This window comes from Oryctolagus cuniculus, chromosome 15, assembly GCF_964237555.1.
Source record: "Oryctolagus cuniculus chromosome 15, mOryCun1.1, whole genome shotgun sequence".
NCBI classification, from domain to species: domain Eukaryota; kingdom Metazoa; phylum Chordata; class Mammalia; order Lagomorpha; family Leporidae; genus Oryctolagus; species Oryctolagus cuniculus.
The window spans coordinates 32,137,509-32,162,585 of NC_091446.1; the positions used below are offsets into that span (position 1 = coordinate 32,137,509).

A 25,077-nucleotide genomic window follows, 5' to 3' on the forward strand; every position below is an offset into this window, starting at 1 on the left:
CTGGCCATCCAGCCCTCCCCTGAGTCTTGAGAACAGACTCTGCAACGCATCCAATTCTACAAGGGACAGGGTGCCCCCCAGGCCAGCCCATGTGCCGGTCCTATCCCGGCTGGTAAGCCACCAGCTGAGAAGCACTGCTTCATGCTGCCCACCCCAGTTACGGCTCACTCCCAGACAGCTCAAGCAGGCTAGGAGGCTGCTGATTGGAGAAGGAGGGTGGAAGCAGTGCCAGCGACTCCTGGTACAGTCAGTGTTTCACCATCATCAGGCATTGGTTCATTTTCCAAAAATAAAATGATACTGACCCTGCATTTTCAAACCACACTCCTGCTTCTCCCTGATACTCTTCTCCAACAAGCTCAAGTTCTTCCCTACTTGACAAAACAAACCCCTGCAGTCAGGCAGCCAGGGCAGAGCTGTGTGTTCCGCCCGAAGGCCATCAGGAGCATGTGTTTCTTGGGCACCTACAGTGTGCCGGGCGCTGTGCTCTACCTGGATCATCTCACTGAATCCTCACAGCAGCCCCAGAAAGCACTGCCACGCCCTCTGACAGATAAGGAAAGCCACACAGAAAGACCCCCAGGCAGCTCGCCAGGCAAAGCAGGGCCGTGCATCGGTGTAGCTGCTGGGGAGCACAGTGCCTGCCTCACGGGGCCGCGGCGAACACCAAAGGAGAGGTGCACCAGTGCTGGCCAGTGTCAGCCCAGAGCTGGGTTTCCACTGCCTGGCTCAGCAAATCCACTTCCCTGCAACCTCTAGGCTTCCTCAGGGCTGACTCTTTCTGGCTTTCTTGGAAGGATTTGCTAAGATCTTTCTTCTAAAGCCTGCACTGTTTAACACGTACCAACCTCAGCCCTCACAGTCGGGTCACAAGACAGTCTCAAGTCAATCCGACAAGCGTGCGCTCAGGCCCTCCTGCGTGCAAGGCGCAACCCCGCTCCTCCAGGAGGCTGGCACTCCAGCTATGGGAGAGCGGCAGCACAGGGATAGGACAAAATCCCAACAAGTATGAGGCCTTTTTATTGGTGATTCTCCACACACAGAGGGCCTCTCGGTTCCTCTCCAGTGTAAATTAAGTACAGGGTACTTAACTCTCATCTCAGAGCAGGACACAGAGGGTACACCCAGGGCCCCCGGCTCCCCAGGGACTGGCACCTCAGCTGCTGAGCCCTAAACCACGTGGCCTGATGAGAAAGCTGACCTTGTCTCCCAGCATTCATGCCCAGGTCCCCCACAGAGTAGAAACAGCCGAGCCGTCTGTGGATCCTGGGTCCCAGGCGGCCCGTGGCCACGGGGAGTCTCAGTAGAAGGCCCTAATCCTCCTCATCCCTTTCCTTGGCCGCATGTTCCCAGGAACCATCAAATAAATAAATAAATACTTCAGAAGGCAGGGCAGCTCCAGGGGAGGGACAGGCGCCTGAGCCAGCTCATGGCTTGCGTAGAGACGCTGGGCTCCTCAGAGTCCAGAAGTCAACGTGGACTTGTTGGAAAGAACAGAGGGACCCCCGCTGGACTGATCCCATAACTCAGGCTATCCTCCAGGGAACAGCCCTGGAATCCAGGTCCCAGCCCAGCAAGTTCCCCCACTTCCCAGGCCTCTGAGGCTCAAGGGCTTCAGGATCTCTGCTCCAGCCACCTGGCCTCGCAGTCCCTAGATGCGGGCTGAGGAAGGCTGCCCTGGACACCAGGGGGTGGGAGTGGTCAAGTGAGCGGAGCTGGGGACACCAGAGCACTGCGTGGGCTGAGACTGCAAGGTGGGGCTGAGGTCCTTCGAGCCGCCGGGATCTCCCGATGCTTTGCTCCATGTAACACAGAGTGACTCGGCCAGCCCCTCCCATACACATGCTCCTCTGGGGAGCTTGGGAACTGGAGCTGTTTCTAGAAGCCCTGCTGGTCCAGTTAGCCCTGGTCACACCCTCTGAAAGGGAAATGGTCAGATCCTGGCACCTGGGGGGACACTCACACAGCAGGGCTCGGGTGCAGCACTCCCAAGCCCTGTGCAGTTCCTCTGAGGCAGAGGGGAAGAGCCTCTTTCCCCAACCCCAGGTCTCCTAGAGTTCCCCGGTCTGGTGACCAAAGCCAGATGGAGAGCAGGCCCAGCTCCCTGCTGCCCTCTAGCGGACACTCCTTGCCCAGCCCTGAGTGCACTAAGGCCAGGCAGAGAAGGACCAACAGCCAGGCCCACCAGGGGCTCCTTTCCCCTCAGGGTCTGAGCTCAGCCACTGTGGGCCAGGGCTGGAGACAGCAAGGGATGGAAGGGGAAGCCTACCGAGCATTCAGGACACATTTGCCCTGCACACCCCACAGGGGGCTGGGGAGAGGGGGAGTCTATTGCTGGCCCCAGGGAATGGCGGTGGCTGGTGCCTGGCCTCCCTTCTCACTTGCTCAAGGTCTGGTTACACGATGCACACACAAACACAGTCTCTCTTTGGGCTTCAGGGGCTGGAAAAAAGGAAGAATATGGTGAGCGGTCTGCTGGGGCCCTTTGGCTACCAGAACCACCCTCCCCAAAGCCCCACACAGACCACCCACAACCCGGCCCACCCCTCCCAACCCAGCTCTCTAGCCTGCCCTCATCAGACACCTCCTTCCAGGGGAACCTGGGGTGATGATGCCAATGCAGGCCTCTGCCAGGTGTTCTGTGCGTTAGAAACTCTTTTGGCACTAACAGAACATCTTTTTAAAATGTTTTTTAAATAAAATACCAGAGGAAAATTTCCCAAAACGTTTTAACAGTGGTTATCTCTGGGTGGTAAGATTACAGGATTATTTTCTCTTCCTTCTTCTGTAGAGTAATTTCCAAATTTTCTAGTTAATAAGCATGTGCTACTTGCAAGATCAGAAGGGAAATGCACTTGGCTTTAACACTGCAACACAGTACAAAGCAGCATGTAAAACAGGACCCCAGCTTTCAAGAGCACGTACGCTTATCCCACAGGCACGCTAGGCAGCCTGCAGGGTCCACACCTGACCACTCTCTCTGGGAGAGATCAGGAATTATTTTTCTTTTGCTCATCTGCATTTTTGTTCTGTTTCATTTACAACAAGCATGTGCAGCTTTATAAAAGGAAAAGAAATGTGCTTAGTTTTGTTAAAACTGTTATCAAGGTAATGAGGAAAGGACTAAATTCAGGACAGTGGTTTCCTCTGGGGAAGGCAGGAATGAGAGGAGCTTGTGCTGCTCATGTTGTTTTTAACTGGTGAAGTGGTCAGGTGATTCATTTTGTTACTATAATTCTGCAGGTCACCAGGTGCTGTGTTTGTTAATGGATGGGGATGGGGGAGATGTCACTGCAGGCTTTGGACTAGGACTCCAGGTTCCCTTGACCTCTCATCCCTTTCCCACAATACAACCCCCCCTTAGAGGGGCAGGAAGAGCCAAGTCCCCCACTGCCCAGATGCCTGCCACTCCCACCACTCACCTGTGGCCCCCATGGAAGACTTGGGCACCTTGAAGGAGCAGCACCGAGAGCAAAAGCTGTTTCCACAGTTACTGCAGCTCCGCTGCAGACAAGAGCCAAGACCAGTGTCAAATGAAGCCCCCACCCCGGGCCTGGGGTCTCTAGCACCTCCCTCCTTTCCACCAGTTGACCCCATCCGAGGAAAGTGGAACTGGGGAGGCACCTACAAAGGGCAGGAGATCATGCAAAACGCCTCATGGGACAGCTAGGGAAGGTGTGAGCAAGGGGATGAGGGAAGACAAACCCGCATCAGCAAAGCAAGGATGCCAAGCCTCACCCACAGTCCCAAGCCCACTGTCCCGGCAAACCCAACCGCAGGGAGACTTACCCTCTTCTTCAGCACTGAGAAGGTAGCAGAGCAGCCTGTGCAGTTCCCTGAGAAACAAGGAAGCAACTCAGCCTTGGCCCAGGCCGGCCTCTCAATTCTTACCTGCCCCTGGCTTTCATGAATGGGACCACCAGGATGCCAGACTGGGCACAATGAGCAAGGGAGCCAAGTCCAGATTCTGAGCCAAAAGGAAGGACTCAAACTCAGAAGGAAAGACTGCCGGCCCCTGGGAAGTACTGTCGCCAGGCCATTCACAGCCGCTGGCCCTGAGTGCTCCTGGAGCTTAGCGGCCCACACGCAGGTTCGGCTGAGATCACAGAGCGCGCAGTAGGATCTCTCACCGGAAACCCGGCTAAGCTGGCAGGGACTGAAGAAAGCTGCCTGCCATGACTCCCTCCCAAGTGCCTCCTTACAAAATCCTAGACAGGGCAGAGGGCCCGGCATTGTGGCACAGCTAATTAAGCTAGTATTTCATATCGGTTTGAGTCCCAGTTACTCAGCTTCTAGTTCAGCTTCCTGCTAATGCACCTAGGAAGGCAGCAGATCATGGCCCAAGTATTTGGGCCCTGGCCACCCGTGTGGAAGACCAGGATGGAGTTCCAGACTCCTAGCTTCTGCCTGGCCCGTGCAGCTGGTGCAGCCATTTGGGGAGTGAACCAGCAGAAAGAAATTAATCTCCCTCTCTACCTTTCAAATACATAAATCTAAAAAAAAAAAAAAAAAAAAAAAAAAAAAAAAAAAAAAAAAAAAGAAAGAAAGAAAGAAAGAAAAGAAAAGAAAAGAGAAGAGAAGAAAAGAAAACTCGACAGGGAAGACAGAAATACCTCCTAAAAACCCAGATTTCTGCTTTCTGTCATCGGAACATTCCAAGGAAGAAGTTCAAAATCAGATACCTTCCAAAAAGACGTGAAGGACAGAACGCACAGGCCTGTGAGTAGCAGGTGGGAAGGAGAAGACAGCCGGGGAAAGGCTCAGCCCTGGGCTGGGTCTGGGCACTGTGGTCATTTGGGGAGTGAATCAGCAGATAGGGGTTCATTCTCTCTCTGCCTCTCAAAGAAATAAATGAAGATGGACAGGAGGAGGAAGGGGGTCTGTTAGAAGTTTGGAGACGACAGATGTTTCTACAAGGTGAGGACCAGAGGCCTCCTGATCACCTGTCTGGCCGGGAACAAAGCACTAGGCCCAAAGCTATGCTGACAACAACATGTAGTCCCTTCCTCTGTCCAGCCAGAATCACTGAAGGCAATTCCCTGGGTTCAAGGACAGACAGACCCCAGCTACACTTAGGGAAATGCAGACCCGTCGCTGTCTGTCAGACAGCTGAGGCCTAGCAGGGGACGGGGAGAAAAGAGCAGAGTCTGCCTCCTGGGGTGCCAAGGCAGGAAACCAGTGACTCGAAGCCTGCCCTCGCACTAAGGACTAGGGAAGGCAGACTGTCTGGACCTTCCCAAGCTAGGGGAGAAGAGAATGCAGTGGAGAAAGGGGCTACTCAAAAACAGCAGGCCAGCATCAGACTGCTGGGAACCGTACCCCTGTGGTCTGTTGAAAAGGCTGGGCCCCTTCACCCCGGCCTGGGGCCAGAGAGGAGTCTGCAACCTGACGTAGCTGACAGGCACTGGAAGAGAAGAATGCCTCTGTCCCCTCCAACATCAACCAACTCTTTAGGCCCCATTCTCAGCAAAGGCTCTGATTCCACCTCCCTAACTCACGGCACAGCACACAAGCTGAGAGCAAGGGGAGCCCGGGGCCCCATGGGACCTGCCAGGACAACGGTCACGGGCCTCCAGGACAGAGGGGGCCTCCCCGCAAGAGCCGTCCCACTGGGAGGCCACAGAGAAGCTCCTGCACAGCCTGCCCTGGTTCCTCCCACGCACATCCTCTTACCCACAGGCAGCAGGAAGGGAACAGCCCCGGAATGGTTCCCTCTCAACTTTTTTTAAAATATATTTATTTATTTATCTGAAAGGCAGACTTACAGAGGCAGACATAAGAGAGAAAGGTCTTCTCTCCACTGGTTCACTCCCCAAATGGCCACAATGGCCAGAACTGGGCCGATCCGAAGCCAGGAGCCAGAAGCTTCTTCTTGGTCTCCCACATGGGTGCAGGGGCCCAAGGACTTGGGTCATCTTCTACTGCTTTCCCAGGCCATAGCAGAAAGCTGGATTGGAAGTGGAGCAAACAGGTCTCGAACTGGTGCCCATATGGGATGCCGGCACTGCAGGTGGCAGCTTTACCCACTACACCACCGCGCCAGCCCCTCAAACTCTTGAGTCTTAGTCTGCTCCAAGTGACGGCAGAGGAGGTTTAGCCTTTGGGAGGAGACCAGCAGGGGCTTCATGAATCGGATTAGTGCCTCTATAAGAAGTCTCAGAGCAACAGCCTGTTCCCAAACCCTGTGAGGATACAGCAAGTAGGCGACGTCCAAGACAGAGAGGAACACATTTCTAATGAAAAGCTTCCTGTTCAGTGTATTTTCTTATAGCAGCCCCTAAAGCAGCTCACCTCACCCTGGCGGGAAGGACACAGAGCCGGCTGCAGACGCCCAGTGGACAGAGCTGCTACCCCAAGGGGCTGGAGAACACCTTCGGGCAGAATAAGTGAGCTGACAGGTGCGGGCTGGAGCTTAGGAGACGCAGCGTTTGCTGCCCTTGACGTCCTCCAGGGAACCCGAAAGGCCTCTGCCTGCCTTGGCAGATTTTCTGAACCAGAAACCAAATACAAAACAGGACAGATGGTGGGTGCCGCTGCTCAGTAGGCTAATTCTCTGCCTGCGGCACCGGCACACCGGGTTCTAGTCCCAGTCAGGGCGCCAGATTCTGTCCGGTCGCTCCTCTTCCTGTCCAGCTCTCTGCTGTGGCCCAGGAGGGCAGTGGAGGATGGCCCAAGTGCTTGGGCCCTGCACCCACATGGGAGACCAGGAGAAGCACCTGGCTCCTGGCTTCGGATCAGCACAGTGCACCGGACGCAGCGTGCCGGCCGTGGCGGCCATCGGAGGGTGAACCAATGGCAAAGGAAGACCTTTCTCTCTGTCTCTCTCTCTCTCTCACTGTCCACTCTGCCTGTCAAAAAAAAACAGGACAGACTTGAAACAAGAGGCTTCAGACCCCATGGTGAAGGGAAAGTGGAAAGAGGAGGACGATGAAGAGGCAGAAAGAGCAAAGGAACCAAATCGGATAACTGGATCTGAGCCCCAGCTCCACCATGTACTGGCTGAAGGATAGATCACTCCTTTCACCTCAGCTGCCATCTGCAAAATTTACTCAAAATGCAAAGATACAAGCAAATCCTTTGCTAGACCCAGAGTAATGATTCTGTGTAGTGTCACGTGGGACCTCTGGGACTTTGCTGCTCCAAGCTCCTAAGCACTGCTTGCTCCCATCGTACCCAGTCAAATGAGATCACGGACATGAAGAATGCACTGGGCACAGAGCACTCCAGGGCAGTCGGTGTCAGTGATCAGAGTAAGAGAAGGGAACCGGGGTCGGCGCTGTGGCACAGAGGGTTAAGGCACCACCTGCAACACATATGGACAATGGTTCGAGTCCTGGCTACTCTGCTTCCCATCCAGCTCCCTGCTAATGTACAGGGACAGCAACTGAAGTTGGCCCAAGTGCCTGGACCCCTGCCACACACATGGGAGACCAGATGGAGTTCCAGTTTCCTGGCTTCGGCATGGCCCAGCCTTGTCTGTTGTGGCCATTTAGGGAGTGTATCAGTAAATGGAAGATCGCTCTCTCTGTGACTCTGCCTTTCAAATAAATAAATAAATCTTTTTTAGAAAGAGACAGAGTGACAGAGAGAAGGGATCTGGAATGGCTGGGAGATGCTCACACGGCAGAAGGAAGCAGCACGTCCTGAGCAAACAACTGCCCTGGCTGCAGCAGGGGCAGGAAGCAGCCCCAGGAGGCCCTGGAGCAAACCCCTCAAGATGAACCCCAAAGACTTCTCCAGGCAGACCCCAGAGCTCACGCCACACCAGAAAACACAGTACAGCCCCTGCACTGCTCCATCAGCTGACCACTGGCAGAAGAGAGGCACCTCTCAGGACCAGGCCGGCTCCCGGATCACCAGCTACTCTAGGCTTCTGCCATAATTGTATCTGGCTCAGCTCCCGGTGCTCTTGATCCCAGCCAGGTGGCCAAGCTATGCTAACAGCCAAGTCTGCTCTTCTCTAAAGCTGCCCCAACAGGCTCCCAAAAGCCTGTAGGACAGCACTGGGCCTTGCATGTTAACACACCACTTACAGAATTTAACAACCCTATGGTGTAAGAACTACTATCCCCTTCTACAGAAAGGGAAATTGAGGCATGGACGTGAAATAGTTTGCTCAAGGTCACCACGGAGCTCATTTTTCCCAGGCAGCGAGACTGCACTCCGTTCTCAGCGTTGCGCTCCACTGCCCTCCGCAGTTCTGTCTCGGAATCACAGCGCCGTGCGGGCCTGCGTGGCATTTCCCAAACCCAGCTCCCTGTCTTCCTGCAAACTCATGCTCAAGTAGGAAGAGAAAGAAGAACCCGTGCTCACTCCCTCAGTGGCCCACGTGGGCTTTGCCCATTTCCCAGCACCTCTGATTCCAAGACTCTTGCCCCGTGGCCAGTGTGCCCCCACAACCCCATCAGTCCTTCCTGGCCATTCCCGTCCGTACCGAAGTTGTTGGTAGGGTAGCGCTTGCGGAGCCGCTCCGTGAGCCGTGACACCTTGCTGCGCAGCACCTCATTCTTGCTCAGGAACCCGTTGTCCTGCAGGGCTAGCTCATCTTCCGCCGGGCACGGGGCTCCCTCGTCATCCTCCTGTGGGAACAGCTCCTTGCAGTCCTGCCCCCTCTTGGAATGCTCCAGGGCCTTCGTGCAGAGGCACCCCAGCACAGCATTTGCCACCAGGTGCAGCACAGCTGGCTCGGCCAGACCCCTGGCCTGGCACAGCACAGCCCAGCCCAGCCCAGCACAGCACAGCACAGCCTCGCCCATCTCACCGACGCTCCTACTTACCAACACCACCAAATGGGTCTCCTGCCTCCCAAGGTGCAGGGGAGAAGGAGAGAAAACAGAGAGATAGCAGGAAGAAAGAAGTTGCTGCAGGGAGGCCTCCAGAAAAAGGAACCACAGAAGTGACAGTCCACATCCTGAGTCCTCCCAAAGGCAGATATTAATAGATACCCCCAATGAAGACACTTGGAAAACCCTACGCACCACCATCTTACAAACTGGACGAAATCAACTTAGTGATTCATTTGAAAAGAGAACAGAGTAGGAAAGAAAATCTTACAATTTATTTTCAGGAAACTTTTATTTCTCTTAGGTTTTATAAACCTAAGACTGAACTGGGTCAAGATGCAAAATGTGTTCCTTACTGTGGGTCATGAACAAAAATGCTTGAACAGGACCGGCACTGCAGCCCAACAGGGAAGCTGCCACTTGCAACGCTGGCATCCCACACTGGAGTAACAGTTCTGAGTCCTGGCTACCCAGCTTCCTGCTAATGCACCTGGGAAGGAAGCCGAAGATGGCCCAAGTCCTTGGGCTCCTGCCATCCACATGGGAGACCAGGACAGAATTCCTGGCTTCTGGTTTCAGCCTGGCCCAGTCCTAGCTATTGCAGCCATTTGGAGAGTGAACCAATGAATGTAAGATCTTTCTCCCTCTCCCTCTCTCCTTCCCCTCCCCCTCTCCCTTGCCTTTTCAAATAAAACAAAAAAAAATTTTTTTTTGACAGACAGAGTTAGACAGTGAGAGAGAGACAGAGACAGAGAGAAAGGTCTTCCTTTCCATTGGTTCACCCCCCAAATGGCCACTATGGCCGGCGTGCTACGCCAATCAGAAGCCAGAAGCCAGGAGCTTCCTCCTGGTCTCCCATACGGGTGCAGGGCCCAAGCACTTGGGCCATCCTCCACTGCCTTCCCAGGCCACAGTAGAGGGCTGGACTAGAAGAGGAGCAACTGGGACAGAATCCGGCACCCCAAGTGGGACTAGAACCCAGGGTGCCGGCGCCGCAGGTGGAAGATTAGCTATGAGCCGCAGCACCGGCCTAAAAACAAAATGTTTTAAAACAAATGTCTCTCCCTCTCTATCTGTAACTCTACCTTTCAAATAAATACATATTTTTTTAAATTCTTGAAGGTCCCTGTTATATATATCTCCCCTCTCTCCCAGAATCACAGTCTACAACTGATCATCAAAATTTTGGAGAAATCGAGCCAGCGCCGCAGCTCACTAGGCTAATCCTCCGCCTTGCGGCGCCAGCACACTGGGTTCTAGTCCTGGTCGGGGCACCGGATTCTGTCCCGGTTGCCCCTCTTCCAGGCCAGCTCTCTGCTGTGGCCAGGGAGTGCAGTGGAGGATGGCCCAAGTGCTTGGGCCCTGCACCCCATGGGAGACCAGGAGAAGCACCTGGCTCCTGCCTTTGGATCAGCGCGGTACGCCGGCCGCAGCGTGCTGGCCGTGGCGGCCATTGGAGGGTGAACCAACGGCAAAAGGAAGACCTTTCTCTCTGTCTCTCTCTCACTGTCCACTCTGGCTGTCAAAAAAAAAAAAATTTTTTTTTGGAGAATTCTTTTACTCGTCAAAACTTCAGGGACCAGTGCCGTGGCACAGCGGGTGAAGTTGCCACCAGCGGTACTACCATCCAATATGGGTGCCAGTTCGAGTCCTGGCTGCTCCACTTCCAATCCAGCTCCCTGCTAACATGCCTGGGAAAGCAGTGGAAGATGGCCCAAGTGCTTGGGTCCCTGCACCCATGTGGGAGACCTTGAAGAAGCTCCTGGCTCCTGGCTCCTGGTTCCTGGCTCCTGGCTCCCGATCAGTGCAGCTCCAGTCATTGTGGCCATCTGGGGAGTGAATCAGCAGATGAGAAGATTCTCTCTCTCTCCCTGTCTCTCTCTCTGACTCTCCTCTGTAGCTCTTTCAAATAAATAAATAAATAAATCTTAAAAAAAGAGGAAACTTCAAATGCTCCAGGGACAGAGCTGATGGAATAGTGCCGCAGGCCAGATCTTAATTTCTTACTTCACAGAGGCATAAGGAAAAAGGATTTCCTACTCTAAAAAAACAATAGTGCAAACGTGACAACAAAACCACCACCACTAGACTGCAGTGACTGGAGGGACAGGGTGTGAGGGGACCATGTGTAAGCACAGCAAATGACTTAGCAAAAGGAAACAGGCGCTCCTCAGCTGTGCAGGCTGCTGCAGACTCAGGGCTACCAAGAAACTGAAAATCTAGAATTCTAACCTAAATATCCCCATGTTTCAACACTGGCTCATTACTAGAGGAAGTGTGGGTAGGGTAGGAAGAATCATTATGTTCTTAAAACTGTATCTATGAAATACATGAAATTTATTCCCTTTATATAAATTCAAAAAAATTTTTAATTACTTTAAAACTTTACATGCCAAATAAAACACTTCTGCAGACTATCACTTTGAACCACTGTCCTAAAATCAAGATAGCTATTTAACTTCCCCTGACCTTAGTCATGAGCACTTGGTAATGAGCCAATTTCTCTCTTTTTTTTTTTATTTTTATTTATTTATTTATTTATTTATTTTTGACAGGCAGAGTTGATAGTGAGTGAGAGAGACAGAGAGAAAGGTCTTCCTTTTGCCGTTGGTTCACCCTCCAATGGCCGCCGCAGCCGGCGCACTGAGGCCGGCGCACCACGCTGATCCAATGGCAGGAGCCAGGTACTTATCCTGATCTCCCACAGGGTGCAGGGCCCAAGCACTTGGGCCATCCTCCACTGCACTCCCAAAAGGGACATCTTACAGAGCTCACTCTGCAGAAGCAAAGAAAAGCAAGGCAGTAGTCTCCTGCAAATCTGCCTTCCCTGCCTCAAAGACACCAGGCCCACTGTTTCCAGCAAAGGTGGGACAACTCCCAGCCCAAGCGCTTCCCAAAGGCCTCAGCACCATCAAGGGCTGACCAGACTGGCAACAGGAGAGGATACGGTCAGTGGCACCCTTTGAACCAGTGAATTCTAGCTCAAAGTAAGTTTGAGCTTCTCATTTGGACATAAGAGAATAAAAACTCCTCAGCTCCAGGGCCACCCAACTTCTGGCCTGGTTGGTTGAGAGTGATAGGAAAGGGCCACCCACCTCAATCGCGTCTTTAAACTCCTCATCTGGCTCCGCCTCTTCAGCCTCCTCCACGCTGCCTGGCGTGAGGTCCTGAGAGAAAAGATCCTATGACAGGAGAAGGATGGCAGCCCTGTCCCTGAGGCAGAGGGTCACCTCCTCTAAGCTGGCATCCAGGCTCCCCAAACACCTGTTCCCACCCCACAGGGAGTGGTGCAACTGTAGCAAAAAGGAAGTCACAGGAAACAGAGCAAGCTCTACCTAGCAGGGATAGGGAGATGGGATGAGACCACACTGGACCAACAGTGGCTTTACAGCAAGCATAGTGGCTGGGCACAGGCTCCAGAACACAGGGCCTGGCCCTGAGGTTGCGGGCAGCCACTCAGCCTTCTCCTCTGCAATGAGAATAATCCCATTGTCAGAGACACCTACAGTCCACGTGTTACTAACCATCAGGTATGCGGAGCAGCATCGGTTTAGGTTACAATTATTACTGTCGGGCACTCAGAGATCAGAACCACATGGCGTAAGCAAGCGGGGACCGGACAGCGCTTACGGCCGGGGCACTTACCTCCGTGGGCGTAGGGGCGGGCGTGCTGTCAAGCAGAGCAGCCTTCCCCGCAGCATCTGGTGGGGGCAGACTCTGGGGAGCAGGGTCCTCCTGCCTGGGGTGCATCCACCGCTGCAGAGATGCTCTGTACTCAGACACCACTACGCGGAGCAAGAACGGGCGGGAGGCAGACACGAGGCGGAATGAGCAGTGCTGCACAAGTGCTCGCCTCCACAGCTGGCCGGCCCGCCCCGCAGCACCCACCCTCGGCTGCAGGGCAAGTCACCCTCCTCACTCCGAGCACGTCACAAACCTAAGCTTCATGAATGAAACAGACACGACCACCTACCTCAGACTGCCTAGAGTATCACGTGAGAACTGCTCAATCAATGATGGCTTCTAAAATTAATTACCACAAGGAGGAAAACAAACACAGCAACTTGGGTTGGCAGTGTGGTGCAGCAGGTTAAGTCATCAATTGTGATGCATGCATCCCATGCCAGAGCGCCAATTCGAGTCCTGGCTACACCGCTTCCAGTCCAGCTCCCTGCTAATGCGCTAGGGAGAGCAGTGAATGATGGCTCAAGTACTTGGGTCTCTGCCACCATGCGGGAGACCTGGATGGAGTTCCAGGCTCCCGGTTTCAGCCTGGCCCATCTTGGGAGTGAACCAGAGAATGGAAGATCTCTTTCTCTGTCACTCCATCTTTCAAATAAATAATCAAATAATTCTGACATACATATGTATACAACAACCACCCAAGTATATGCAGTGGCCCAGGCCCTATGACCCAAAAGCCCCTTCCCACTTTAGAAGCCAGATTGCAGCTGGGCACTCTGGGATCACACACCAATGTAGCAGTAACCACAGGTACAGCCTGGGGGACAGGTGGCAGCTTTGGGAGAGCCACCATTTCATGTAAGTTGTGATTTTTTTTATCCACCTGGGGAAGGGTGAGGGGACTCCTACAGTAGCAGCCTCCCCTGATATGATGTCAATATCCCCTAACATCACAGAGAAGCGGGAGAGACCCCTCCAAGGAAGGACTGGTGACGTGTTCCACACAGCAAATAGACGATGAACCCGAGAGCTCAGGCAGCTCTCCAGCTCTCTAGGACTTACCTCGGAAGAACTCCACATTCCCCAGAAAGAGTGTGCTGTTTAAAAGGGCAAAGACCCAGCAGAGCGGCAGCAGATACAACATGCAAACTGTGCCCAAAAGAGCTCCATAGAACCTGGGGAAGAACCATAGGGTGGGAATCCTTACAATCAGAAGGAAACAGGTTCAGAGACAGCCACAGAGAGACCAGGGAAGAAACAGCTCTGGGCCTGGAAGTAAACCACTGAGACCTGCCAATCAAACAAGGTGCAAACAGTGATGAGGACACACTGAGAACTACCACCAAGTCACTGGCTGCTGCCACGGGTGAGGCCAAGGCAGTGTCTGCGGCTGGGGGCAGCAAAGTGGCTTAATGGTCATCTCTCCTCAGCATCCACACTATGAAGTCCTGACACAGACTAGGATTTAAATCTAGCTCTGCCACTTCTCACTGTGGCAAGTCCTTGGTTCTCCAAGCACCAGTTCTTTCATGGATAAAATGGAGATGAAGACAGTGCTGAGCTCACAGGGTTACTACAGAGTAAGACAACACACAGAAAGTATTGAGGGGCTGGTGCTGTGATGTAACAGGTAAAGCCACCGCCTGCAATGCTGGTATCCCACATGGGCGCCGTTTGAGTCCTGGCTGCTCCACTTCCAATCCAGCTCCCTGTTAATGGCCTGGGAAAGCAGCAGAAGATGGACCAAATGCTCGGGCCCCTACACCCACAAAGGAGACACAGAAGAAGCACCTGGCTCCTGGCTTCAGACCAGCCCAGCTCCAGCCCTCGCAGCAATTCGGGGAGTGAACCAGCATATTGAAAATTTCTCTCTTTCTTTCTCTAATTCTGACTTTCAAGTAAATAAATAAATCTTTTTTAAAAAATTTGTTCTAAGAAGAAATTTTTGAAAAACTAAAGCTCAATCCATAAAAATGCTCAATACAGGGTTAATAATGAAAAGAACTGACTAAACCTGTAACAGAACGGTTCCATAAATTATATTTGCTGAATATTACTCGTTTTGTCTTGTTTTGTTTTTTTTGACAAGCAGAGTGGACAGTGAGAGAGAGAGAGACAGGGAGAAAGGTCTTCCTTTTGCTGTTGGTTCACCCTCCAATGGCCACCGCAGCCGGCGCGCTGAGGCCGGCGCACCGCGCGCACCGCGCTGATCCGATGGCAGGAGCCAGGTGCTTCTCCTGGTCTCCCATGGGGTGCAGGGCCCAAGCACTTGGGCCATCCTCCACTGCACTCCCTGGCCACAGCAGAGAGCTGGCCTGGAAGAGGGGCAACCAGGACAGAATCCGGCGCCCCGACCGGGACTAGAACCCGGTGTGCCGGCGCCGCAAGGCGGAGGATTAGCCTAGTGAGCTGTGGCGCTGGCCCGTGAATATTACTCTAATATTAAAAATAATTCCAAAGGAAAAGGCAACAAGGAAAACCATTTATCAGTAAAACAAAAAAAATACCACAGTATGAAACTATCCATATGAAAGACTGATACATATATAAATATGTACATATACAAAACCAATTCTACAAGGCAAGCCAAACATGAGATCAGGGTGGTAGATTACATAGTGAGTTTAATAGTATTAAAATATTATTATGCATATAAAAGCAAGCACCTAAACAAAAACCCACCACCTCAGAGCCTACAAGATACATGCAGATCTACACTCAACTGTCTAGGAGGCACCCTCCCCTTAGACAGGAAGCTGGTTTGGCTTGAGGCTCAAGCCACAAATTCCTGCATGGCAGTGGAGGTACAAGAGAGGGACTACTCACTGTGAGGACACCACAGGGTTCTCCCAGTGAAGCACGCGGTGGGCAGCTTCGCAGGTGCAGCACAGGCGGCTCAGGAAGGCCTCCAGCTGGATCAAGCTGCAGATACAGGGGCATGTGTGAGTAGGCAGGCCCCGCCCCACCCGCACACCAGGAAGGACAGACGCTGTGGGCAAGCAGAGCCCAGAACCTCGCAGGCTCAGCTGGCTAGGGATGGTTCTAGAGAGCACAGGAGGAAAGAGCCTGGCCACGCCACTACACTCACGTTTCCGTCCCGTTACGGAGCCTCTTCCTGCGGTACAACGACTCTGAGGTCCCTGCTCTGCGCTCCTGCCAGCTGCTCATGCTAAGTGTTCCGGGGCTGCAGTTTCCTAATCAATCAGAGGAGGATCAGGTGCCACCCTACAGGTACACAGCCGCTGCAGGCCAGGTGGCAGGACGTACATCAATGTCCTCCACCTACTACACACAGCAGACGCACTGGGGAGGCTTTTTTTTCTTTAAATACAGATGCACCCCACAAGCCATGAGCTCATCTTGCACCCACATGCGGATTTCTGAAGAGCTCTTTGGAAAAATGGCTGCTTCGAGGGCTGGCACAAGGAAGATGTAAGGTGCGCTGGAATAACCTGCTGTACCACAAAGTCAGGATGCACTTAGAAAGGACAGGGACATATCTGTGACTTCATACTAAATAAGTTCGTACTAAATAAATAAGATGGGTGGACATCTGGCCTACAGTTAAGTCACTAGTTAGGATGCCCATATGCCATATCACAGTTCCTGAGTTCAAGTCTCAGCACCACTATTGATTCCAGCCTCCTGCTAATGCACATGCTGGGAGGCACCAGGTGATGGCTCAAGTAACTGGGTTCCTGCCGCCCATGTAAATGACCTGGGTTGAGTTCTGAGTTCCCAGTTTTAGTGTTGCTCAGCCATTGCAAGCATTCAGGGAATGAACCAGCAGGTGGAATCTCTCTTAAATAAAACGTTTTTAAAATAAATAAGAAAGACGTTGTTCTAAAGCCAGCTAATAAATGTAGATGGGATGACAATGAGAAAATCAGCTTTGCAACCATCACAGTAATAAACTGATTAAGGCGAGGTCACTGGACCTTAACACACTGGGGGAATAAGGAACAAGATCGTCACACAGTCTCCAAAGATCTCCCCTCTGACCACCAACAGTGAAGGGTAAAATGATCATTTACAGTGGTGAAACCTTCACTAAACAGACAGCTGGCATTTCCTGGTATCATCTGCCTGCTGATTGGACACATTACAATGCATCCCACCTGTCATATTACTGCCCCAAATGCACAGCCTGAATCTCATTACAAGGAATCAACAACCCAAAATTGAGGGAAATTCTATAAATAAGCTTGAACTATGACAAAATGTCAAGGTCATGAGAAACAAAGACTGAGGAACTGCCTCAGGTTAAAGGAGACTGAGGAGACATAAAAGCCAACACAGGGGCCAGCACTGTGGTTAAGCCTCCGCCCGTGGTGCCGGCATCCCGTGTGGGTGCTGATTCCTGTCCCATACGCTCCTCTTCCGATCCAGCTCTCTGCTGTGGCCTGGGAAAGCAGTGGGAGATGGCCCAAAAGCTTGGGCCCCTGCACCCAAGTGGGATACTCAGAAGAAGCTCCTGGTTCCTGGCTTCAGATCAGCCCAGCTCCGGCAATTGTGACTATTCGGGGAGTGAACCAGCAGATGGAAGACCTCTCTCTCTGCTTTTCTCTCTCTGTAACTCTGCCTCTCTAATAAATAAATAAATCTTAAAAAAAAAAAAAAAAAAAAGCCAATGTAGGGTCGGTTTTCTGGTGCAGCAGGGTAAGCTGCCTACAACACCAGCTTCCCACACAGGTGCCGGTTCAAGTCCCAGCTGCTCTACTTCTGATCCAACTCCCTGCTAATGCGTCTAGGAAAGCAGCAGAAGACAGTCCAACTTGTGTGGGTCCCTGCCACTCATATGGGAGACCAGGATGGACTTCCAGGCTCCTAGCTTCAGCCTAGACTAGCCCCGAACATTTTGGCCACTTGGGGAGTGAACCAGAGGATGGATAATCTCTAACTCTACTTTTCAAATAAATAAAATAAATCTTTAAAAAAAAAAAAAAAAAAGAAAAGCCAATGTAATGTACAAACCTGGATTGGATACGGGAATCAGGGAAAACTGATCTAACAAATTTCATCAATATAACTGGTAAACTTTCATTGTGAACTACATGTTAGATAATAGTACTAATGCTATCAATGTCAAATATCCCAGTTTTGATTACAGTACTGTGGATACATAAGAGAATGTCCCCGTTCTTAGGAATATACACTGAAGTACTCATGGCAAACAGGCATGAGATTTGCAACTTACATTCAAATGGTCTAAGGAAAAAAACAAAAAACACATACATGGAGAGAGCCGGCTAAAGCCCAAGCGGCCAACGTTCATTGTCCTATCAGGATAAAGCACATATGGGCATTCTCTGCATCACTTCTGTAAGTGGAAAATTATTTCAAAGTTAAAGTTTTTTCCTAAAGCAAGATGCCCAGACCAGAAGACTCCAGTTCTGGGGCAGGGTCCAGGTGTGTTTGTTTACAACTTTTTTTTTTTTTTTTTTTTTGACAGGCAGAGTGGACAGTGAGAGAGAGACAGAGAGAAAGGTCTTCCTTTTGCCGTGTTTACAACTATTTTCAACCCCTGCTGCACAGGCCCACTCCAGGGAAGGGCTCGGTAACTGCCAGCAACCACTGACGCTGTGACAGTTATTGACAGTTAACACTGCTCAGCAGCCTCAAGACGCTTCCTCCAAGAAGCAGCTCAGCAAACTGAGGGAGCGTCTCCAGAGCAGCAATCGTGACTACACGGACTGGCACTTCCTTCCAGACAGCTCGTGCTACGAGCAAGCCCCACTGTCACCCCGTTTAACACAGGAGGAACCTGCGGGAAACAGAGGCCAAGCCACTTGTCCAAAATGACACAGCAAGTAAATGGAAGAGCTGGGGTTTGAGCCCAGGTAGCGGCCCACACATGCACATGCTTGGTTAAGACCCCAGCCCGTCTCTTGAACAGAAAGAACTAAAGCTGCGAAATCAGGTGGACCTGGATGGTCAACCCCACTTGGTTACTTTCTAGCTACGTCAGCCAGAATTTCTCTTCATCCATGAATGCTACCAAGCCTGAACAAAGTAACGTCAGTGGTATGCCCGCCCCTCTGTCCGGAACACAGCAGTGCTGCGCCGGGTGGCCACTGCGACTGCTGTGCTGGGCTAATCCCCACCTCCCAGGCCTCTCTCCCATACTCACAAGCTCTTCACCTCAGCCACAGCCTCGGGGCGAGAGAGGCGCACCCTCTGCAGGTCCTCCTGCCTCACGCTGTGATACTTCCTCCGCATCAGCTCTGACTCAGGCAGCCGGGCTCGGCAGACCTCCTGAAGGTAGCCCAGCAGGGCTGGCACGGAAATCATCAAGGCACCCACCGAGTACCACGCACCTACGGGATTCAAGAACACTGCAGGTAGCACAGAGGAGCCTGCCTGCCCACATGTCCACATGCTCACTCCCCCACCTCCTCCAGGGCTCTGTCCAAGAGGCCCTCCCCGGACACTGGAGGACACAGCCCACTCTCCAGCCGCCTCAAACAGCTTTACTTTTCCTCACAGACCTTGTCACCACACGACACATGACACATCACAGGGACGGTAACAAGTTGGGGGCTGAGACTTCGTCATTTGGTCACCTCTAGTCAGAGCCCCCAGTGACCGACCCTGGGACCTCAGAGCCACGAGGGCAGACCGGAAGCCTTTCATGTGGTGTTCAGGAGACCACAGGGAACTGCGCAGTGAGGCGGAGATAAATTCGAAGGCAGCGCTTGTTGCCTGTAACGTGCTACCCGACAGCAAGCCGACAGAGCGGTGGCCACACAAATGCTGGGGAAATGCCTATCATGTGAACTGACTCACTCCGGAAATGAACTCAGAAGAAAATCTAACCTTCGGGGAAGGTCTGTCTGTCTGAAAGGCAGAGTCACAGAGAAAGAGAGAGTGCACTCTGGGAAGCTTTGATCAGGCAAAGAGTCCAACCAAGAAACAGGATGTGATCTTGGGTGGACTGGGTTTACTTTTTTTTTTTTTTTTTTTTTTTTGACAGGCATAATTAGAGAGAGAGACAAAGAGAAAGGTCTTTCTTTTTCTGTTGGATCACCCCCAAATGGCCGCGATGGTTGGCGCGCTGTGGCTGGTGTGCTGTGCCGATCCGAAGCCAGGAGCCAGGTGCTTCCTCCTGGTCTCCCATGCGGGTGCAGGGCCCAAGTACTTGGGCCATCCTCCACTGCACTCCCGGGCCATAGCAGAGAGCTGGACTGGAAGAGGAGCAAATGGGACAGAATCCGGGACTAGAACCCAGAGTGCCAGCGCCGCAGGCGTAGGATTAGCCTAGTGAGCCACAGCGCCAGCCTGGGTTTACTTTCAAACCACTGAGTCCATGTCTCCATAGGAAACGAAGGGGACACTTGAGAAAGACCAGTTCAACCTAAGACAGGATACGTAGACAAAGGTCGGGCTCCTCAGAACATCCTGCCCCAGACCGACCACTCATTTCCCCAGAGGGCTGGCTTTTCACTGTAGCCACCTGCCGGTTCCTGCCAGGAAAAGGACTGGGCAGAGCCCACATTGTAACAGGAGGTCCACAGGGGACACCAGCACCCAGGCCCCTACAGACACCCTCGGGTCCACACTTCCACCTCAAAGGCTTCCCGCCGCTCCTCACGGCTGGTGACTGCCCAGCAGTCCCCTCTGGCCTCTCTGAATCAGAGACAGTCAACAGATTTACCAAAGACTCCCCATCAGCTCACCTTCCCACACCCTTGGCCCACGCATGTCCCCAAATGGCCCCTGTATCAGCGTGGAAGCCAAAATGGAAAAAGGTCAGTGTCCTAGCATCAGTCAAGAAGCAAGTGCTATTACAACAACAGTGACAATAATGGGAGCTGTACCGTGTGGGCTGCTCCCGTGTCTCACCCGCCCAGATGCCCTAGGAGGAAAGCCCGTTAGTACCCTCCCCCAGAGATGAGGAAAAGCAGGCAGGCCTTCACGGACACGTTCAATTACCTGCCCAAGGGCACTCCGGCAGCTCGCTGGCCTGTGCTCTCTGAAGCCCGCTCTGCCGCCAAGCAGACACAGAGCAGCCGCCTCCAGGGCAAGGACGGGGCTCCCCCGGGCAGGGCTGCCACTCGGTATGTTCACTCCCACAGCCCGCTGACCCCTGGCAGCAGTGCTTACCCGCATTCAAGGTGAGGAACAGGATGTTGAGGCCCAGGCAAGTCAGCAAGGAACACAGAGGCATCTGCCACCTGCAACACAGAGAGTCCCGATCACCAGCCAGCCACCCCTCCAGCTGGGAGGGAGCAGGGGCAGCACAGCCCAGGACGGGACATCCAGACCAGGACGGGAGGAGGCCTGGGACACACTGGACAAAGAAGGGATGAAACGAGGGCCTCTCCCTCAGGCGAGCAGCCAGGAGTCCAGAACTCCACACATTAACGAAACGATCTGATAGAACGTTCTCCTACAGGGAGAAGAATGCACCAAGTATCTGTTGAGAAAGCCAGCAAATACTGTTGGAATGTGCGTTCTGTAAGGGCCTATTCTCCTTTAAGAGGTGAAGCTGACATGCGTCTTTAATATTTTCCATTATTCCTTTTCGAAATTTCATTATGAATACATAACCACTGCACAAGAGTCACCTCGTATGGAAACCGAGAGAATAAATTACGGACTTCCTTGACTCCTTCTGTGACTTCACCTTCTTATTCCTGTAATTCTGAGAGTTCATTTTATACATTCTAAGTCAAAAGAAAAAATAATGCAGAGCTTATTTCAGCATACCAGAAAGCGAAGAACACAGGGTGCAGCACGTGCATGCCGAGTGGCCTGGACGGCAGAGCCCCCAGCGGCAGCAGCAGCACCTGGCAGTGCAGAAGTCCCCAAGGAAGGAAGAAAGGGGATGGAGACGGGTTGCAGAGGACAGGCACGGGCTGCCGCGTGGTCCCCGGGAGGGGGCATTCAGCAGAGAAAAGCAGCACGGGTGTCCTAATAAAGCCGCTGCTGCCCGTGCTCTGCGGGCACTGTCGGTGTACACACGACGCAGGCCAGCAGACGGACAGCAGAAAAGCAAACAGGGAGTGGCTGGCAAGCAGCGTTCCACTTACAAGCGTGTTCTTGTGTTCCGCCTGCAGCGCTTCGGGTTTACTAACCGAGGTTACCATGTGGGCCTTTACCTTTTCATAACAACTATTAGAAACGAAACGAAATGACCCCTCTCTGCCTTTCCCTGAAATTCAGCACTGGCCCCACCCTAATCGGCTTCACCTGAATCAGGTGATTCACTCTGGTGGAACCACCAGGGTAAAAGCAACGACAGCCAGGTCTAAAGCCAATCCCATTTCACAAATAAAAACGTGGCGCTGCCACTGAAGTCACTTTCACTTTAAAGCCTCTCCCCTTGCATCTAATGTTGTGACTGACCCAGAGGTCCTGTGCAGTAGCTGATCCCACAGGAGTCTTTTACAAGTTTACCACAGCTCTAGGCCTCTGCCCTAATAGCCAAGGCCCAACATCAGGCCACCCTTCAAAGTCAAATCCTCTTTACTAAGAAAAGAACAATCAAGAGCACAAACTAATCTGACAGCCACTTTCCCAGGCCAGTGCTCCCTCCCTCCCCCAGCAGCAGCGAGACCACAGGCTCCTTGCGGATTGTTGGGGCCCATGTGCCGCCTCCACCCAGACCTAAGCAATCCCTCCACCTCCTCAGATGTCTGTGTCCATAATGTGGAAACACCGGGACACATCTGTACGCCAAGAAGCACGGCAGGCTACCGGAGGAGGAGGAGACGGTGAGATATATTTAACTTTTGTGTTTTGCCACAAAAGGGTAAAACACACAGAGAGAGAAAACAGCAGAGGGTACATCTCTCCCCTCAGGCAGACCAAAGGTCATTTCAGCTGGCTGGCTGTGCCGGCCCCTCTCCAGGCCACCTTCTATCCCTGGCACCAAGAGCACCGTGATCTTAAGGAGAGCACATCTCTAGGAAAAATTAAAGAGGCGAACAAGAGAAATGGAGGGGCTTGGTCAAAGAGTTAATGATAAAGCACCTGCTACTTCCAGGCTAAGGCACGGCAGAAACTCAACAGGTTAAGGACGAAGACTCAGGGGTAACCTGACTCCGCTCACCTTGCCTCTCAGGCACCGCAGAGGGTGGGAGGTCTCCAGGAGCATCGCACCAGGACTAGAAGCTCTGCCCCAGAAATACACTCATGTGCACCCCTACAGCCCAAACACAGGCTCCCAGTCAAGAACCTCTGCTCCTTGGGACTGTAGCCACCAGGGTTTATGGCACTCTGTCCTTTAAATGTAAGCTCCAGTTTACATCATGAGGAAGCAACCAGACAAATCTAGGAGGAAAGTTCTCCAGGACAGTGCCAGGTCTCATCAGCATCATGGGAAAAAAGAGTTGTTTTAGGTTGGAAAAGACTTACGGGACATAACACTCACATACAATGCACCGTCCTGGACGGAACCTGAGTTGGCCAAAACAAGCGTATATGACATTTCTGGGAAAACTGAAAAATCTGAATATGAACAGGGTATAGGACAATATCAAGGAATTGTTGCTAATTGTGTAAAGGATGTTATGAAATAAATATCCAATTATTTAGAGAGATAAACTGAAGTATTTAGGGAATGGGAAGTCCTATGTCTGTAATTAAAAGAAAAAAACTTAACACCAAGAAATAAAGTAAGCTGAAAGGAGAAAAACAGGCAATTGTGGAGGATGAAAATCAAAGCAAAAAGTGAAAAACATTTGATCCATAATCCCAAACAATTAATGAAAAGGGGACCTGCTTATTCAGAGCCATTTGTGTTTGTTCAACTTTTGTTCAAAATTATGTCCTAATTTGAATATTAATTATGCAAATAATAGGAGAGGAAAAAAAAGAACATGGCTGCTCTAAACTGAAGGTAGCCTGACGTCCAAGGCTGGCTGGCAGGAGTCTACTCAGATCCGGCCCACAGCAGAATACCTGGGCTAGGCCTGAGACGCAGGGTAGTCCTGGATAACCCCAGAGGCCCAACAGACCTCTCGGAACCCGCCCTCACTAAGGCAGAGAGGACAGCCCAGTCACTGCCCAGATGGCCATCACCACTGCAGGGCAGGAAGGCAGAAGGCCCAGCAGGCCAGAGCAACTGCGCAAGGCCGTACCTGAGCAAGTATCGGACGCCATCACCCGCATCCTTCAGGGGTTCCAGGTAGATCTCCAGCCTCTTGTAGGACAGAACCAAGTTGAAAAGATCAAACGCTGGCGACTTGGTAGGAGCTGGAGGAGACTCCAGGGGGGCCTCAGGCATCAGGCTGGGGCTCACCTCCGGCCCACTCCGCTCCCGCTCTGATGTCTGCATCCTGTAACCACAGTGAGTCCCAACAAGTGCATTGTACTTCCAGTACCCAAGATCTGTGCATCGTTTTACGTGGTGGCCATAATAAAGCTGTGAGGTAGACGGGCCCCCCGGGGAATGCCCAAAGCAGAGCAACACGAGGTGAACTGCTCAGATACAACCCCGCTCGTCAATCTCGCTCTTAGGACCCCCTGGCCAATGCCTTTTTCTTCACAGACCAAGCTTGCATGCGTGCTTGGGGGAAGGCAGCCTGTATTCTCAAGAGACATCATGTCCTAGATTACCTCGCTCCCACCTTTCTCCTGGTTAATTCCTACCCACCCCTCAGGTAGCCGTGTGCGCATCCTGCTTGCTCTGGGAAGCCTATGCCAAATACCCTCGATCTGGACTGACAAACCCTTGCCCGTTCCACCCATTGCCCTCTTTGATACGGGTCACAGACCCCTCACCCATCTTCCTAAGTCCCACCCCAAACGCTGAGCAGCAAACGAGCAACCCAAGCCCGTCCCAGGCAGGCAGCTGCGACCAGAGACAGAAGGCGGATGACAAAGGGGCCCCTGGGAGCCCGAAATTCCCGCGGACGAGGTAAAAGCACAGAAAGGCGTGAAGGAGGTCAGCGCCAGCAAGGGCTCTGGCCATCGGCTCTGCAGCCCTGGGAGCCCGATGGGGGACCCCGCGGCCCAGGCAGGGAAGGCCACGCCCAAGGTCGCTGGGCCAGCAAGTGGCAGCCACCTCGGGACCTAGGGGCCCACTCCGCACCGTCGGTTGGCGAAGACACGCCGGTGGGCTGGGGGCGCCTCACCTCCCCGACCGCCGGCTCGGTGGATGCAGGGGCACCGACGGCCACGGGCAACCAAAAGGGCCGCTGAGGCCCGGAGCGCCTCGTCCGGACCGCCCCACCCCGACGCCACGCCTCCTCCCAGGGCCGTTCTAAAGTCGCAGGTCCGCGAACCTCCTCGGTCTCCGCCGCGGCCGCCACCGCTTCCGGGACGCGAGCCGTGCCGCGGCGGCGTGCTCGTGACGTCATCGCGCCCGCCGGGCCTCCGGCCGCGCTCGGCCTGTAGCTCCGCCCACGGCGGCACAGGTGAGCGCCGTCGTCAGCAGTGCGCAGGCGCGCCTTGCCTTCCCGAGCCCGGCCCTGGGCTGGCTCGCGTCCCGGCCGGGCAGCGGTTCGCCAAAGCCTGTAGGGCCCCGGGGGACACGCGGCGGCGCCCCGCACCTCCCCGCCCCGCCTTGCTGTGAAGGGTCCCGGCCGGGCACGGAAATTCAGTGTCTCTAGTATGTAGGTTTTTTAATAATAGCTTCACACTTGTGTCAGTTTTTTCAATTACC

The 25,077-nt window shown here is 53.0% G+C and overlaps 1 protein-coding gene across 11 annotated transcripts; it reads right to left on the reverse strand.

Moving 5' to 3' along the window:
• Positions 1 to 1,002: 1,002 nt before the first annotated feature.
• ZFYVE27 (zinc finger FYVE-type containing 27) lies at positions 1,003 to 24,799 on the reverse strand. 11 transcript variants are annotated; one of them, XM_017348474.3, is made up of 13 exons: positions 24,698 to 24,799; positions 23,552 to 23,749; positions 20,571 to 20,641; positions 18,598 to 18,784; positions 15,294 to 15,389; positions 13,530 to 13,642; positions 12,429 to 12,568; positions 11,879 to 11,965; positions 8,778 to 8,798; positions 8,435 to 8,579; positions 3,790 to 3,836; positions 3,423 to 3,504; positions 1,003 to 2,442 (listed from the first exon to the last, which is right to left on the reverse strand). In XM_017348474.3, exons 2-13 carry the CDS (start codon positions 23,746 to 23,748, stop codon positions 2,378 to 2,380), a joined length of 1,251 nt encoding a protein of 416 aa, XP_017203963.1. In that variant the 5' UTR covers position 23,749; positions 24,698 to 24,799; the 3' UTR covers positions 1,003 to 2,377. The 11 variants fall into 11 exon arrangements, with proteins under 11 accessions (XP_017203963.1, XP_002718653.1, XP_008268528.1 ...); XM_002718607.5 differs by having other exon boundaries at positions 11,879 to 11,950; positions 24,548 to 24,755; XM_008270306.4 differs by having other exon boundaries at positions 24,548 to 24,755.
• Between the last annotated feature and the right edge of the window lie 278 nt (positions 24,800 to 25,077).

Coding starts and splice junctions, on each gene's coding strand:
- ZFYVE27 (XM_017348474.3), bottom strand. CDS start 23,748: ATGCAGACATCAGAGCGGGAGCGGAGTGGGCCGGAGGTGAGCCCCAGC. Junction 3,837..8,434: donor CTACCCTACCAACAACTTCG/GTACGGACGGGA, acceptor CTTGTTTCTCAG/GGAACTGCACAGGCTGCTCT. Junction 2,443..3,422: donor GTCTTCCATGGGGGCCACAG/GTGAGTGGTGGG, acceptor CCTTTTTTCCAG/CCCCTGAAGCCCAAAGAGAG.